At 38.2% G+C, this 17,180-nt stretch overlaps 2 protein-coding genes across 4 annotated transcripts in view; one reads left to right on the top strand and one right to left on the bottom strand.

The window, feature by feature from the left end:
• ITGB3BP (integrin subunit beta 3 binding protein) overlaps positions 1-3,034 on the bottom strand; it is a gene marked incomplete at its 3' end in the record, with an annotated part of 53,607 nt that extends 50,573 nt beyond the window's left edge. For all 3 annotated transcript variants that reach the window (XM_080921850.1, XM_080921848.1, XM_080921849.1), the window contains exon 1: positions 3,006-3,034. In XM_080921850.1, coding sequence (XP_080777976.1) covers positions 3,006-3,010 — 5 coding nt within the window. In that variant the 5' untranslated portion in view covers positions 3,011-3,034. The remainder of the gene's footprint in view (positions 1-3,005) is intronic.
• Positions 3,035-3,396: 362 nt separating this feature from the next.
• Positions 3,397-17,180, top strand: part of EFCAB7 (EF-hand calcium binding domain 7) — a 54,498-nt gene continuing 40,714 nt past the window's right edge. Inside the window, exons 1-2 of the mRNA XM_080921571.1 lie at positions 3,397-3,483; positions 5,293-5,480. Of these exons, the coding sequence (XP_080777697.1) occupies positions 5,294-5,480 (187 nt within the window). The 5' untranslated portion in view covers positions 3,397-3,483; position 5,293. The remainder of the gene's footprint in view (positions 3,484-5,292; positions 5,481-17,180) is intronic.

The raw sequence follows: 17,180 nt of genomic DNA, 5'->3' as shown, positions 1-17,180 counted from the left end.
GACTTTATGAAATTCCTAGGAAAATGGATGCATCTAGAGAATATCATCCTAAGTGAGGTAACCCAGTCACAAAAGAACAGACATAATATGTAGTCACTGATAATTGGATACTAACCCCAGAAAGCTCTGAATACCCAAGAAACAACTCACAGATCATATGAAGCTCAAAACAAGAAAGGCCAAAAGCGGAAGCCTCAGTCCTTCTTAGAACAAAAAAAAAAAAAAAAAAAAAAAAAAAAAAAAAAAGTGTATAGCACCCACTCAGAGTGGGGTACACCTAGACCTTAAATCATTAATAACTCAAGAGCTAAGAAAATAGCCTTGTGGCAATTTTTGGTATTAAAAAATCATTATGTTTAATCTATACACACCAAAAAAACTTTGACTATTTCCATGTTGTGTTTTGTTTTACATGTACTTGATGCTTATGGTAACTAGTAAGATTTCAATGCATACTATCAAACCTTTAAAAAAAATCAAGTACTGACAAAAATATATCCATATAGTTTTATGCCAAATGCTTTTAAAAATCTGTACATGTATTTTTTTTAAAAAAAATAAAGTAAGAAAAAAAATCCTATCCACTGTATCTTCATTATTGATTCCTTCCCACTTATTTTAGATTTATTCAGGCCACACTTATTTCTCCAACTGCTTTTATTAAAAAAACAAAAAAACAAAAACCAAACAATCAACCAACCAACCAAACAAACAAACAAACAAAAAAAAAAAAAAAAAAAAAAAAAAAAAACCAGGTCTGGAGAGACAGTTCAGCGGTTAAGAGCACTGACTGCTCTACCAGAGGTCCTGAGTTCAAATCCCAGCAACCACATGGTGGCTCACAACCATCTGTAATGGGGATGCCCTCTTCTGGTGTGTCTGAAGACAGCTACAGTGTACTTAGATATAATAAATAAATAAATCTTTAAAAAATTATTTTCCAGACAAATTTAAAGAAAATTATGAGTGGGTACAGACACCTTTCCACAATTGCATTATCCACACAGCCTTGCAGATGTATAGCAAATGTCACTTCAACATTCCTGAAAATTTATTCCAGTTTCTGGGACTGAAGAGATGGCTCAGAAGTTAAGAGCACTTGCAGTTCGGTTCCCAGCAACTGAATGGTGGCTCACAATCATCTCTATCTCCAGTTCCATGATATGATACCCTCTTCTGGACTCCCTGGACAAATAAGTAGGGCATATACATACACACACAGGCAAAACACTCATCTGCATTGTAACATTGTTTTTAACTTCCTTTCATAAGAACTTCTCAAGATGACTATTTGTATTAGCACTACTCTGACTCCATAGTTTATCACATTTAAAAACAAATCATCTCATTAAGATGGAACTCTTCTACCAAAGCAGTGGTTCTCAACCTTCCTAATACTACAGCCCTTTAATAAAATTATTTTTGTTGCTACTCCATAACTGTAATTTTGCTACTGTTATGAATCATAATGTAAACATCTATGTTTTTTGATGGTCTTAGGTGACCCCTGTGTAAGGGCTATTCAAACTCTAAAGCTGTGATAACCCACAGGTTGAGAACCACTGTACTACAGTGTGACTATACTTCATACATTAAATTATTAAGATGGCCTTTAACCTCTTTGCTAAGACGCATTTGCAACAAAACTGGGTTTAGGATGTATTTCATCAGATACAGTCAGTGTTCACTTACCACACAAGAGCTGGTTTGATTCCCAGCAAGAGCACTGGGGGAGGTGGAAGGAGAATTATAAGTTTGTTCTTTTCTCTGCTACAAAGTAAGTTTAAGATCAGCCTGGGTTATACAAGCCCCTGGGTATTTTTGTTTGTTTTGACTTTTTAGAAACAACAGACCAAACAACAAAACTGCTATGCATATGAGATGTCAATGTACTTATTGTCAGATACATGAAAACTCTTTTAATATAACAGCACCTAGTGATACACTAAAATTGCCAGTTGGCAGAAAAAAAAAATCCACTTTTGATAGATTTTGGTTCCTCACAGATCAGGAGAATAGTTCACACGCCAAATCCGTCTTCATTCTTTTCCTGTTTATTTTTTGTTCCATCATCTTTGCCAGCAATGTGATAAACTTTTCTAATGCAGTAGAAGACATCTTTTTAGAATGATAAGGAGTCAATAAACATGCGTTGTTATTTCTGAAGATCCTCCTTTAATATCAGCTGACATCTAACACAAGTATCCCCGCTAATGTTTTAATTTGCATTTTACTCAAACAGGAAAAACGTTACCCTAGCAGAAAGTTCCTAAATCAGCCTGGCACCTGGGGTAGCCAATGAATATTGCAAAAGTGAGCCCTTCCTCCTCCCTCAAATTCTTTAAAGACCCTTAAAAAATCTTTTTATCCAACGGTTAACTGTGCTTTATTTTACCCTATGGATGGCAGCCTAAGGGTAGATCGTCTACACGATATTCATCTTTACCACGGCCATTTTCCATAATCACATTATTGGGGTTGGGCTGTTATTTAATAATGATCCAGTACAAACGTATTTTCATTTTTCCAGCTTACTTTTTTTTTCCAGCTTACTTTTTATAAGTAAGAAAAGTAATCACTTATTACTGAGTTACTAAGTGAGAATCTTAAGAAATTCAGGCACAGAAATCCATTTGGTCCATGAAATCTCTCCCAAGTTTAAATGAACTCACTACACAAATACTTAACAAGCATTTAAAAGTTCTACAGATGACAGCGACATATTTACTTAATATACTGTTTCATTCTCAGCCTGTTAACCCTAAGTTATTTCAAATTAGACATTACTCAAATTATACCCACAGCTTACACAAAGATTGGAGGTTTTGAGAGTCAAAGAAGTGCTGGAAGAGTATAGGCGGGGATCCCGACAGCATCCCGACACTGTCAACAGAGACTAAGTTTATAGAAATGGAAAAGACAAGGTGACCATGGGGCCGCATAGCATACACTTTTTGTTCACAGAGGGTCCGTAACACAGCATCGTCTGGGGAAGGGATACCTACGGCATGTCGGGACTCTGTTGCTGGATAGAACCAATTGAGAAACCGCAAACGCGGAAGCGTAAAAAGCCCGCGTAGTAAGCTCTGGATGAGGTGTCACACCGAATGTGGTTCCTCGGAAACATAGTCTCGGCGCGAGAAAGAGCCCGAACTTGTGCAAGAAAATGGAGAAACAGGGAGTCTGAGGCCAGAACCCATCTAACCCCAGCCGCGTGCAGTGCACGAACCTCTCTCACTATTCTGGACATAGCAGCCTCTCAACAGATAAGGCTACCATGCTAGACTGTTCTCTCTCGGTCAATGGTCCACAGATCTCTGGTCGGAGCCTTTGGAAGGTGCTCTGCCGCTTACTTCCGGTGGCGGGGAGGCGCGGTTGCTATGGTAATCTAAGAAAGGCGGAGGTCTGTCCAGTTACGCTGAGAGGTTCGCGGACTTACTAACGAAAATTGGCTGCTCTTCTTGATTTGTGAGCTGAAATTAGGTAGCAACCAACCCTCTCTCTTGCTCTATCGCCCACTCTGCTCCTCACTGCGGCCGCCTCTCCCATTTGCTACGCTTACTTCTGTGTCCTAAGAGCCGGTGCTTGCCCGGGAATACACAAGGGAATTCAGCCTTGTGGCCAGAGGAATACAAAAAACGGAGAGCTTGTCTGGGATTAGTTGTGACTGCTGCACGGAGCAGCGATGGTGGCTGGATGGCTCTCTGTTTTCACTCGGCCCTTTAAACGCCTTAGGCGCTTTAAACAGTTTATTTTTTCTGCTTATTGTGTGCCAGGTTATTTATGGAGCCGTTTGCTACAATATACTCTCCAGGCCCCTGTCTCAGACTTGGGCTAGAATTTTAAATAAAAGGTGGTTTCCGAGTCCTATGGGTGCAAGTTACATTTATTTAAGCTTCAGTTTAGACTCTCTTCACAGGAAGGGAAAGAATAGAATTCTGGAACATTTCTGCCCTGGGATTTTCATGTGAGAAAAACCCTATTTGGAAAGAGCATTTGAAGAAGATCCTTAAAAATGTTTTTAAATTGCTTGCTGCAAACCGAGTGCTTGTTCTTCCTTATTGGAATAGTTTTCTTTCACGTTTGTGAAATAGCATGCACACATATGTGTTTAAAACCGATGTCTAATTATGGTGATACCAATTTGCAGTAACCAGACTGTGACACCACGTCCCTATGGGGTCCTTCTAAATCTGGTGTAATATGAAAGTGTCAGGCAGGCGGTCTGTGTATTATAAATAGGGTACTTCATCCATGATAAGCGATTATTATCTTTCTTTCCCAAGTGTAAAAGACCTACATAATTCAAGAAGGTGCCAGTGATTTAGGCCTTCTGAGTAAGAATCCAATGAGTCCTGAAGGGGACCCTACCTGTGTCATCTTATTGTTCAACTTGAACTGTTCAATTTATTAGATTGGAATGTATTTTTAGAAGTCAACGCAGGATAATGTTGGAAGCCATTAGACCACCAGAACAATTTTGTACTGCATAGTAGCCTTTGTTCAATAAACCATCGATATTAACAGAAGAAAATACTGAAATTTTACAACTTATTGCTGACCCGGTGACATCTCTGTACCTCAATTTCATCATCTGTAAAATGGACAAAAAGTGTCTGGTCAGCGTAGTAATGGATTAAATAGGATGTTTGAGTGTATATTAATGTCTTAAGAGCAGAGGTGCTGTATAGACCCCAGATATTATTACTAGTAAAGGAACTCTATAAAGCCCAATGTAATCAGTGAAACTACAAGTATTTACTGATTTGACATGAGCTGTATTTTAGAAATGTGAATGAAATGATAGTTAATCCTGCTACGGAGGGTGTGTCCAACTGCAAAATAAATAAATAAATCTCACTGTTAGGGAGTTTCACTCCATGTATGGTTTCTTTAGCATTTATGTGTCCTGGAGTGTTCTATATATTTCCTATGTGTGAACTGATGTAATTTTAACAACCTGTAAAGTCTCCCCTGAAGTTTAATTATGATGCATGTGTGCATTTTCTTTGTTGTGATTCTTCTGTATTATGCAACATCATTGTTCTTTGGGATATTATTGTATATTTGAGAAATTATATGCATATGTGTATGTATATAATTAGAAATCAGTTGTTAAGGACTTATTCTACTTCTCATATATTGATAAGTTCATAGAGATGCTATGATATTTATTTCTTTATTCTATATATAAAAACTTTAATATTCTAGTAAACCACCCCGTGGTGGCACATTTGCATTTTAGGTGATTTGTATTGACTAAAGTAAAATTCTTTCATTATTTTCTAACAGAATGGCCAGCAGTTCTGGAAGTGATACAGCTTTGGGTACTCAAAAGTCAGTGCTTTCAGGGAGTCCTCAAACAAAGAAATTCCCACTAACTGAACAGGAGGTATTTTATATGAATTGTAGAGCCGCCTACCTAACTATCTTCAAAAGCAGCTTGGAAAACATTATTTCTAAAGATCAACTTTACCTAGGTAAATGTTTTGAAGTCGAACATTTTTTTCTTATTTATTAAAGTTAATAGAATGAAAAGTTTGAATTAAAATTACTTCATCAAACCATTCTAATTCCACAGTGAAACAAGCAAAAGGACTTTAAGAAACAATAGCTATTTATGTAGTTACATATTCTAGGGACTTGCAAATTTTATAGGTGTCTACCTCTGTCTGTCTGTCTATACATACACACATACACACACGGTTGTGTATTCAAAGCTTCCATTAGTACTACTTAAGAGTTGGTATTGTTGCTGTTTTTTTACAATAAAATTATTTCCATTGTTTTGTTATTTTAAAAAAAAATTAAATTTAAATTCTCCCTCCTCTCCAGTCTTTCCCTCTCACCTCCCTGCCCCTCTTCCCACTCCCTCCTCCTCTCCCCCCCCCCGGAAAAGGGGGAGGCCTCCCATGGACATCAGTCCTGGCATATCAAGCCACAGCAAAACTAGGTACATCCTCTTCCATGGAGGCTAGATAAGGCAGCCCAGTTAGGGAAAAGGGACCCTAAGGCAGGCTGTGTAGTCAGATACAGCCCCCGATTTGACTGTAGGAGTCCCACATGAAGACCTAGCTGCACAAATGCTACATATGTGCAGAGGGTCTAATTCCATCTCATTCATACTTTCTGGTTGGCAGTTCAGTCTCTGTGAGCCCCTATGGACCCAGGTTAGCTGACTCTGTAGGTTTTCTTGTGGTGTCTTTGACCCTTCTGTCTCCCCCCTTCTTCATCCCCCCTTTCCACAGGATTCTCCAACCTCCACTCAGTGTTTGGCTGTAGGTCTCTGTATCAGCTTCCAACAGTTGCTGGGTGAAGCCCCTCTGACAACATTCATGCTAGGCTCCTGTCAGCTGAATGGCAGAATACCAACAATAGTGTTGGGGTGGGCATCCTTTCATGGCATGAGTCTCTCAAGCTGGGCCAGTCACTTGGTTGACTCTTCCCTTCCATTCTATTTCAGCACCTACCCCTGCACATGCTGTAGGAGGACAAATTGTGGGTTTAAGGTTTTGTGGCTGGGTTGATAGCTTATCCCTTATTGGAAGTCTTGCCTGGCAACAGGAGATGATTGATTCTGGCTCCATATCCCCAATTGCTAGGAGTCTTAGCTATGGTTGCCCTCACAGATTCCAGGGAGTTTTCATTGTCCTAGGTTCTAGCCTGTCCCAGAGATGCCTCCCCCAGTGCAGTCGCCTTTCATAATACTCTCTCCTTCTGTCTAACCCCCGCCTCATCCTCCTGTCTCCATGCCCATTACCTCACACATCCAGTCCCCTCCTTTCATCCACCACCAGTGTCTAATCTATTTCCCCTTCTCAGTGAGATGCAAGTGTACACCTTGGGCTCTCCTCCATAATTAGCTTCTTTGGGTCTGTGGTTTGTATGATTATCCTGTACTTTATGACTAGTATCCACTTACTCGTGAGTACATACCATGTTTGTCTTTCTGGGTCTGGGTTACCTCATTCCAAATGATCTTTTCCATTAGCCTGCAAAGTTCATTATGTCATTGTTTTTAATGACTAGGGAATCCTGCATTGTGTAGATGTACCACATCCTCTTTATCCATACTTTAGTTGAGGAACATCTAGGTTGTTTCCAGCTTCTCGCTATTATGAATAAAGCTGTATAAACATAGTTGTGCAGGTGTCCTTGTGGTACGGTGGTACCATATATACCTTTTGGGTATATACCCAGGAGTGGTACTGTGAGGTGTATCTATTTCCAATTTTCTGAGAAACTGCCCAGTTGGTTTACAAAGTGTTATACAAGTTTTCACTCCTACCAGCAATGGAGGAGTGTTCCCCTTCTCCACATCCTCCCCAGCATGTGCTGTTGTTGAGTTTTTGATCTCAGCCATTCTGACTGGTGTAAGCTGGAACCTCAGAGTTCTTTTGATTTGCATTTCCCTGATGACTAAGGATGGTGAACATTTCTTTAACTGTTTCATGGCCATAAAAGATTGCTCTGTTGAGAATTATGTTTATAGCTGTGGCCCATTTTTAAATTGTGTTATTTAGTTCTTTGAGGCCTAGTTTCTTGATGGATGTCAGCCTTCTGTTAGTTGGTGAAAACCTTTTTCTATTCTGTAGGCTGCCATTTTGTTCTTTTGACAAGGTTTTTTGCCTTACTTTGCTTTTCACTTTCATGAGGTCCCATGTATTAATTGTTGATCTTAGTGCCTGAGCTGCTGGTGTTTTCTTCAGGAAGTCTCCTGTGCTGTTCCTTACTTTCTCGTCTATCAGGACTAGTGGGTCCAGTTCTATGCTGAGGTCTTTGATACACTTGGACCTGAGTTCTGTGCAGGGTGATAGGTACAGACCTATTTGCATTCTTCTATATGCAGAAATTTGCTTAGACCAGCACCATTTGTTGAAGATGTTTCCTTTTTCCATCGTATAGTTTTGGCTTCTTTGTCAAAAATTAAGAGTTCTTAGGTGTGTGGATTTGCTTCTGGTTCTTCAATTCAGTATTATCGATTAACTTGTCTGTTTCTGTACCAATACCATGCAGTTTTTATTACTATTGCTCTGTAGTACAGCTTGAAATCAGGGATGATGATACCTCCAGAAGTTCTTTTATTGTATAGGATCATTTTAGCTATCCTGGATTTTTTTGTTTTTCCATACAAAGTTGAGCATTGTTCTTTCAAAGTCTAGAAAATTGTGTTGGGAGCTGGAGAGATGGCTCAGTGGTTAAGAGCACTGACTGCTCTTCCAGAGGTCCTCAGTTCAATTCCCAGCAACCACGTGGTGGCTTAGAACCATCTGTAATGGGATCTGATGCCCTCTTCTGGTGTGTCTGAAGACAGCAACAGTGTACTCATATACATTAAATAAATAAATAAATCTTAATGAAAAAAAAAAAAAGAATTGTGTTGGAAATTTGATGGTCATTGTGTTGAATCTTTAGATTGTTTTTGGTAGAATGGCTGTTTTTTACTATGTTAATCCTGATCTATGAGCATGGGAGATCTTACCATCTTCTGATACCTTCTTCAGTTACTTTCTTCAAAGATGTGAAGCTCTTGTTGTACAGATCTTTCACTTGCTTGGCTAGAGTTACACCAAGATATTTTATATCATTTGTGGCTGTTGTAAAGGATATGGCTTCCTTAATTTCTTTCTCAACCCATTTATCATTTGTATAAAGAAAGGCTACTGATTTTTTTTTTTTTGAGTTAATTTTGTATCCAGTCATTTTGCTGAAGGTGTTTATCAACTGTAAGAATTCACTGATAGAATTTTTGGAGTCACTTATGAATACTGTCATATTATCTATGAATAGCAATACTTTCACTTCTTTCTTTCCAACTTGTATTCCCCTTGATCTCTTTTTGTTGACTTACTGTTCTAGCTGAAATGTTAAGTATCATATTGAATAGATATGAAGAGAGTGGACAGGCATGGCTTGTATCTGACTTTCATGGAATTGTACAAGTTTCTCTCCAGTTAATTTGATATTGGCTATTGGCTTGCCTTTGTGTTTAGATATGTGCCTTGTATCCCTGATCTCTCCAAGACTTTTAATATGAAGGAGTGTACAATTTTTGTCAAAGGCTTTTTCAGTATCTAATAAGATGATCATGTAGTCTTTTTCAGTTTGTTTATATGGTGGATTACGTTAATGGATTTTCTTATGTCAAACCATCTCTACCTCTCTGGGATGAGGCCTACTTGATCAGGATAGATGATGTTTTTGATGTGTATTGGATTTGGTTTGCAAGTGTTTTATTGAGTATTTTTGCATCAATGTTCATAAGGGATATTGGTATGAAATTTTGTTTTTTGGTTGCGTCTTCATGTGGTTTAAGTATTGGGATTATTGTGGCTTCATAAAATGAATTTGGCAGTCTTCTGTTTCTAATTTTTAGAATAACTTGAGGATTATTGGAATTAATTCTTTTAAGGTCTAGTATAATTCTGTATTACATTTTTTTACATTGGGATACTTTTAATGACTGATTCATTTCTTTAGGGGTCTATTAGTTATTTACCTGCTCTTGATTTAGCTTTGGTAAGTGGTATCTATCAAGAAATTCCTCCTTTTCCTTTAGAGTTTCCTGGTTTGCAGAGTACAGATTTTTATGGGAAGTACTCTTTGGTATTCTTGATGTCTGTTGTTATGTCCTCATCTCCATTTCTAAGTTGTTAATTTGGATATTCTTTCTCTATCTCGTTTGTCTATCTTGTTGATTTTCTCAAAGAACCAACTCTTTGTTTTCTTGATTCTTTGTATTGTTCTCTTTGTTCCAATTTTATGGATTTCAGCCCTGAGTTTGACCATTTCCTGCCATCTACTCTTGGGTGTGTTTGCTTCTTTTTGTTCTAGAACTTTCAGGTGTGCTGTTAAATCACTAGTATGAGCTCCCCCTAATTTCTCTTTGAAGGCCCTTAGTGCTATGGACTTTCCTCTCAGCACGTTTTCATTGTGTTCCAGAGTTTGGGAGTGTTGTGCATGTAGAAATTCTTAAATTTTTTTCTTTCCCCCTTTCTTGACCCAGTGGTCATTCAGTAGAGAGTAGTTCACTCTCCATGAGTTTGTAGACTTCCTGGTGTTTCTGTAATTGTTTAAGTCCAGCTTTAACCCATCCTGCTCTGGAAAAATAAAGGGATTATTTGAGTTTCTTGTATCTATTGGGACCTGCTTCGTGACTTTATGTGGTAGTTTTGGAGAAGGTGCTGAGAAGAAGGTATATTTTTTGGTGTTAGGAAAATGTTCTTCTAGGTCCATTTAAGTCATAACATATATTAGTTCCATTATTTCTCTGTTTAGTTTCTGTCTGGATGACCTGTCCATTGGTGAAAGTGCAGTGTTGAAGTCTCCCACTATTAATGTGTGCAGTTCAGTGTGTGATTTTAGCTTTAGTAATGTTTCTTTTATGAATGTGGGTGCTCTTGCATTTGCAACATAGATAATTAGAATTGAGACATCATCTCTGTGGATCTCCCCTTGATTAGTATGAAATGTCTTTCTCTATCTCTTTTGATTAATTTTGGTTGGAAGTCTATTTTATTAGACATTAGAATAGCTATTTCAGTTTGCTTCTTGCATCTGATTACTTGAAAATCTTTTTCTAGGCCTTTACTATAGGCGATGTCTGTCTTTGAAGTTGAGGTGTGTGTGTGTGTTTATGCAGCATAATGAATCCTGTTTTCCCATCCATTCTGATAGTCTGCATCTTTTTTATTGGGGAATTGAGTCTATTGATATTAAGAAATATTAAAACCAATGGTTGCTAATACTTGTTATTTTGATGTTATGTTTGGTGGTAGTGTGTGTCTCTCTGTGTGTGTGTGTGCATATAATACTTAACACACACACACACATGTGCCTTTCTTCTTTTGAATTTGGTGGTATGAAATTATTCCCTGTTTTCTTAGATGTAGTTAACCTCCTTCAGTTGGAGGTTTCCTTCTAATATCTTCTGCAAGGCATAATTTGTGGATAGATATTGTTCAAATTTAGTTTTGTCATGGAATATCTTGTTTTCTCCATCTATGGTGATTGAACGTTTTGTTGGGTATAGTAGCCTGGGCTGTCATCTATATTCTTTTAGAGACTGCAAGACATTTGCCAGACCCTTTTGGCTTTTAGAGTCTGTGTTGAGAAGTAAGGTGTAGTTGTGCTAGATCTAACTTCATATATTACTTGGACTTTGTTCTGTACATTTAGTGTTTTGATTATTATGTGACAGGAGGATTTTCTTTCTTGGTCCAATCTATTTGGTGTTCTTTAGGCTTCTTGTACATTTATAGTCATTTCTTTAGGTTAGAGAAATTTTCTTCTATGATTTTGTTGAAAATATTTTCTGTGCCTTCAAACTGGAAATCTCCTATTCTGTTCCTCCTGTTCTTAGGTTTGGTCTTTTCAAAAGTGCCCCCAGATGTTTTGTGTCAGAAACTATTTAAATTTAACATGTTCTTTAGTCAATCTATTAATTTTTTTCTATCGTATCTTCTACGCCTGAGATTCTCTCTTCCATCTGTTATATTTTATTGGTAATGCCTGGATTTATAGTTTCAGTTCTCTAACCTAAATTTTCCATCTCCAGGATTCCCTTATTTGTGTTTTCTTCATTGCTTCTATTTCCGTTTTCAGGTCTTGAACATTTTTATTCATTAAAATACATAAAAAAATCAAATGCATCCAAATACCACCTGTTTGGTTGTATTTTTCTATATTTAAGGGATTTATTAATTTTCTTTTTAAAGGCCTCTATCATTGTCATAAGATTGGATTTACAGTTATTTTCTTGTGCTTCAGATGTCTTAGGATATCCAGGGTTTGCGGTAATATGACAACTGGACTCTGGTGGTGCCCTGGCTCTTTAGCCATCTGGTTGTTGCTGGTGCTCTGAGAATGCATACAGAGTTGTGAGTTGGAAAAGGGAGCACAGGGGACAGGCGGAGCTCACTGCTGCTGGGCATGCCCAGAGGGACCTGGTAGGATGGGGGGAGGGGGGTCTCAGCTCCTTGTGGTGTCAACAGGCCTCAGAATGCCTGCAGAGCTCTGGGCTGGAAAATAGAGGCAGCGGGGGTGGGGTTGGGGAGGCAGGAAACCAGGTAGGCATAGTTCACTGCCTTTGGGTATGTTCTAAGGGAACGTAGCAGGCAAGGGCTTGGAGGTAGGGGTCTCACCCTTTAAATGCAGGCAGACCTGTGGCTTGTTGCTGTTTTTTGTTTGTTGGTGTAGTGGTTTATATTTATAATAATAAAATAAAAACACTTCTGTCATTTGTCTTACTAGTCTAATTTTTTGAAAAATGATTTTAAAAAAGATTTATTTCTTTTGTTTTATGTATGAGAATTTTGCCTGCATGAATATGCATATCCCTTGGAATTACAGACAGTTGTGAGCTGCCATGTAGGTATTGGGAATTGAACCCAAGTCCTCTGCAAAGGCAGCCAGTGCTCAACCATTGAGCCCTTTCTCCAGTACCCACTAGTCTGAATTTTTACCTACTTTAAAGAAAAGGTACCGAATATGCAAAACTTGAATCAAATGACTGCAATATAATAACTAGAGATTAATGAAATTTCAGAAGAGAGTTAAGCATGGGGAAGTTTTGTTTATTTAAAGTTCCTCTGGTTGCACAAGTCCTCAGATCACTGAGTTTGATCCTTACAAGGCTGTCAGGAGACTTGGCAGTCTGCAGGCTGAGTGTTTAGTCAGGAGCAAGTAGTAAATGGTGACAGCTGGGACTGCGGACGACTCTCATCAGCTTTATCAAGGCTGATGTGAGCAGAGAGAATGGAATTCTTTGTCATCTTTGGAAGTAATTTCCTTAATCTAAAATTCTGCTGCTTTTGCAGGAATGTCTTAGCTTTTTATGCATGTGATTTATCTGAGAAAATTCATTTGTAGGAATGATTAAAAATTAACAAGATTAAAATATATTTGCTATCTAAATAAAAAACATTTATTAAATAGTTTAAAACAAATGTGTACAGTGTAAGCAATGTTTAAAATGTGTACAATTTTACTTTGACTTATATATAATTTTAAAATTAGCAAACTTTCATCTTGAATTTTAAATACTTATATTTAATTGGAATACATTAAATAGTATAGGCAGAAATCCAGTTAATTAAAACTCCGATTTGCTGCTGCTGCTAAAATACCTGAGCTTTTTTTCTCTTGAAAATAGACAGTAAATTTAAGTTGAATATTTTTAGCACACTTTGCTTTAGTGTAGTACTTGAATTGTTAATGAATATGTGTTAATAAGATACTGCTGGTTCTGTGAAATTATCTGGGTAGTAGACACACAGTTTAGTATCTCCAGTGCAACATGTGGTTTTAGTTTAAGGTAGAATGTTCTTTGTCATACTGTTGGGCTCAAGATAGCTTTTACAAAGGGATAATGTGCATTAGGCCACGTCCTTCTTACTGTTCCTTTTCCTGCATACTTCTGCCCTTAGCACATAGCAGATATGGTCTGACATTTCCATTCAGAGTCAAACACAGTAGCACAAGACATTACAGATACATGGAAAAGCTTAAGTAAACCTTAAACAAAAGATCCATATATAGATGTCAGTCTTTGAACATCTATAGTTTGTAAAAACTTCTTACGTGTAGAGATATCTACTTTTAAGTGCATATTTTGCCACAATTAGCTTTATTTTGAGATGATTATTTTTATATTAATAGAATAAAAGCTGGTATTATAGCTTAGTGGTAGGAACATTTGCACAGGCGTGAGATTTGCACCAGTGTGAGATGATGACCTGGGAGGGGAAATGGCCCAGCGTGAGCAAGGACGACATGGGACAAACATTCTCTATGTTACTGAAGATAGCAGCAGGTGCTGTTTACTGAGGCTCATTTCTGAGAGTTGTAAGATGTTTTTTCTAAGACTTGGCCAAAATAATTTCCTTCTCCAGCAGATTTTTTAAAAAAGTTTTAAAGATTAATTTATTTTATGTATGTGAGTATATTGTTGCTCTCTTCAGACACACCAGAAGAGGGCATTCCTCATTACGATGGTTGTGAGCCACCATGTGGTTGCTGGGAATTGAACTCAGGACCTCTGGAAGAGCAGTGAGTGTTCTTAACCACTGAGCCATTTCTCTAGCCCTTCTGCAGCAAATTTTAACCTTCAAATTACTGCTTCATTTAGGTTCTCCTTTATTTCCCATTCTAGGTGCTGGAGTCGACCAGAGAGGGATTCCAAAATGCATGTGCCATTTCTCTAATTCTGTTGGCAAATGAATTATGGATTTTTTGTTTACATACTAGGCAAATATTTATTATTTATTCCTAGGGCAGCATAATAATCAAGATTTTTTTTTTTGTCTTATCCAAAATGTGAAAAAAAAGTGCAGTGCTCTCGGTTTCATAGAGCCTTGTAATTGATAGACGCTGTGGGTACCGCAGTGACAGGGCCACGGCATGACTCAGTGGCTACGGGTGTCCCCTGTCAACCTTCACTACTGGACTTGCATCACAGGGTGGAGGGATAAAACAACACACGCATGTGTGCATGCCCCAACACACAGTAAATAACATTTAAAAAACTAAATCTGTTGACTGTGATTGTTATCTCCCTTCCCGTGTATGTTTCAGTCATCTAAGTGCAGTGCAGTTAGATGAAGGAGGGGAGGTGGCTGTTAGTGTTTCAAACAGAAGTTATCACTACAAGTAGCGATATTATACTTAACATGTAGACTTTACATGGGCAGAGAAATGGCTCAATAGGTAGAGGTGCCTGTACAAAGCTTGAGGACTTGAGTTCAGTCCCAAGAACCCACATGGGAGAAGGATAGAACGGATTACGAGTTGTCATCTGAGCTCCATATTTTTGCTGTGGCATACATGTGTAGGCACACATAAAATAATAATAATAATATAATGACAATAACTGCAATAATACATACATAAGAGGTAATATATTTTAAACGATGTAGCATTTACAGTTTTATCACAGAACTTTGTATCTAACAAAGTTTGTTTCTCTGGACAAACAAAGTTACCCTATATATTATTATTTACAATGAGCACTCAATAATTGATTCAAATATTTGTATTTATTTTGTTGATTTAATTTCTATTTCTTTATGAGTGTGTCTCTGAATTGTCTTATATTTACTAAACTGTATTAGATTAAATTGTAGAAAATTCAAATTCAAATAATCATTTAGTGTTGATTTATGATGCACATATACTCCTACCCAAAATAGAAATTATTTTTATTGGATTTACATTTCAGATGTTATCCTCTTTCCCCAATCCCATCCCACTCCCCCCGCCCCCCATTGCCTCCATGAAGGTGCTCCCTCTCCCAACAACCCTCTCCCACCTCAGCACCTTGGCATTCCCCTACACTGGGTAAACGAGCCTTCACTGGACCAAAGGCCTCTCCTCTCATTGATGCCAGACACTGCTGTGCTCTGCTGCATAAGCACCTGGAGCCATGGGTCTTTCCATGCAAACTCATAGGTTGGTGTTTTAGTCTCTGGGAGCTGTGGTGGGTTTAGTTAGTTGGCAATTGTGTTCTTCCCATGGGGTTGCAGACCCTTTCAGCTCCTTCAGTACTTCATTAGGGTCTCTGTGTTCAGTCCAATGGTTAGCTGCAACCATCCTCCTCTGTATCTGTATGGCTCTGGCAGAGCCTCAGAAGAGGCATCATATCAGGTTCTTGCCAGTAAGCACTTCTTGGCATCAGCAATACTGTGTGGGTTTAGTGGCTGCATATGGGGTGGATCCCCAGGTGAGGCAGCCTCTGGATGATCTTTTCTCCAATCGCTGCTCCTCTATTTGTTCCTTTATTTCCTCCCATGAGTGTTTTGTTCTCCCTTCTAAGAAGGACTGAAGTATCCACCTCTGGCCTTCCTTCTCTTTGAGCTTCATAAGGTCTGTGAATTGTTTCTTGGGTATCCTGAGTTTTTTTTGGGCTTATATCTGCTTATCAGTGAGTGCATACCATGTGTGTTCTTTTGTGACTAGTTACCTCACTCAGGATGATAGTTTCTAATTCCATCCATTTGCCTAGGAATTTTATGAACTCAGTTTTTAATAGCTGAGTAGTAATCCATTGTGTAAATGTACCACAATTTTGGTATTCATTCCTCTGTTGAAGGACATCTGGGTTCTTTCCAGTTTCTGGCTGTTACAAATAAAGCTGCTATGAACATGGTGGAACATGTGTCCTTGTTATATGTTGGAGCATCTTTGGGGTATATGCCCAGGAGTGGTTTAGCTGGTCCCTAAGGTAATACTTAGTCCAATTTTCTGAGGAACTGCCAAATTGATTTCCAGAGTGGTTGTACTAGCTTACAATCCCACCAACAGTGGAGGAGTGTTCCTCTTTCTCTACATCCTCACCAGGATCTGTTGTCATCTGAGTTTTTGATCTTAGCCATTCTGACTGATATGAGATGGAATCTTAGGATTGTTTTGATTTGCATTTCCCTGATGACTAGGGGTCATTTCTTTGGGAGCTTCTCAACCATTTGATATTCCTCAGTTGGGAATTCTTTGTTTAGATCTGTACCCCATTTTTAATAATAAAAGTTGGCAGCACAATTCAAAAGAAATAACTTTTCAAATGTAATGATTTTTTCCCTTCTGGTTGGTCAGAAACTCTTTAGTTCATTATAGATAGTTATGAAAGTAATATGTAGAAGTTCATTCACAAATTTCTACATTACTTGTATTCAGCTGAACAAGGTGTCTAGAATTGTGTTTAGTGTTGTGTGACATATGTAAATACGCAGATCTTTTCTGAGGTTGTAATGCATTTACAGATATAAAGACACTGTTAGAAATGAAAACCACAGGATGGTCATGTCTCTGTGATACTCTTTTCAAGATTTACCAGCTTTCCTTAATTTCTAACAGAGTCACAATTACAAAGGGATGCTTCCTAAAATTATTGTGTTTAGTTGAGTATGTGTGTGTGTGAATGCATGCATGTGCACATATACTCATGTTTGCCTGTGTGGTGCCTCTTTGTGCATACATGCACATGATGAAGTTGATAGAGATAAGGGAAAACTTGTGGGAGGTGGTTCTTCTCACTGTGTGGATCCTAGAGGAAGAAATGAGACTGTCAGGCTTGGTGACAAGTCCCATCATCTGCTGAGCCACCTCACTAACCCACAAATGAATAGTTTTGTGCATACATTTAACATCTGGAACATGTTTGATGTTGTAGAGTTCCTACTACCTAG

The sequence above is a fragment of the Micromys minutus genome (assembly GCF_963924665.1).
Source record: "Micromys minutus genome assembly, chromosome: 9".
NCBI classification, from domain to species: domain Eukaryota; kingdom Metazoa; phylum Chordata; class Mammalia; order Rodentia; family Muridae; genus Micromys; species Micromys minutus.
The sequence above is the reverse complement of the archived record's forward strand: the minus strand, read 5'-3'. Positions and strand labels throughout refer to the sequence as shown.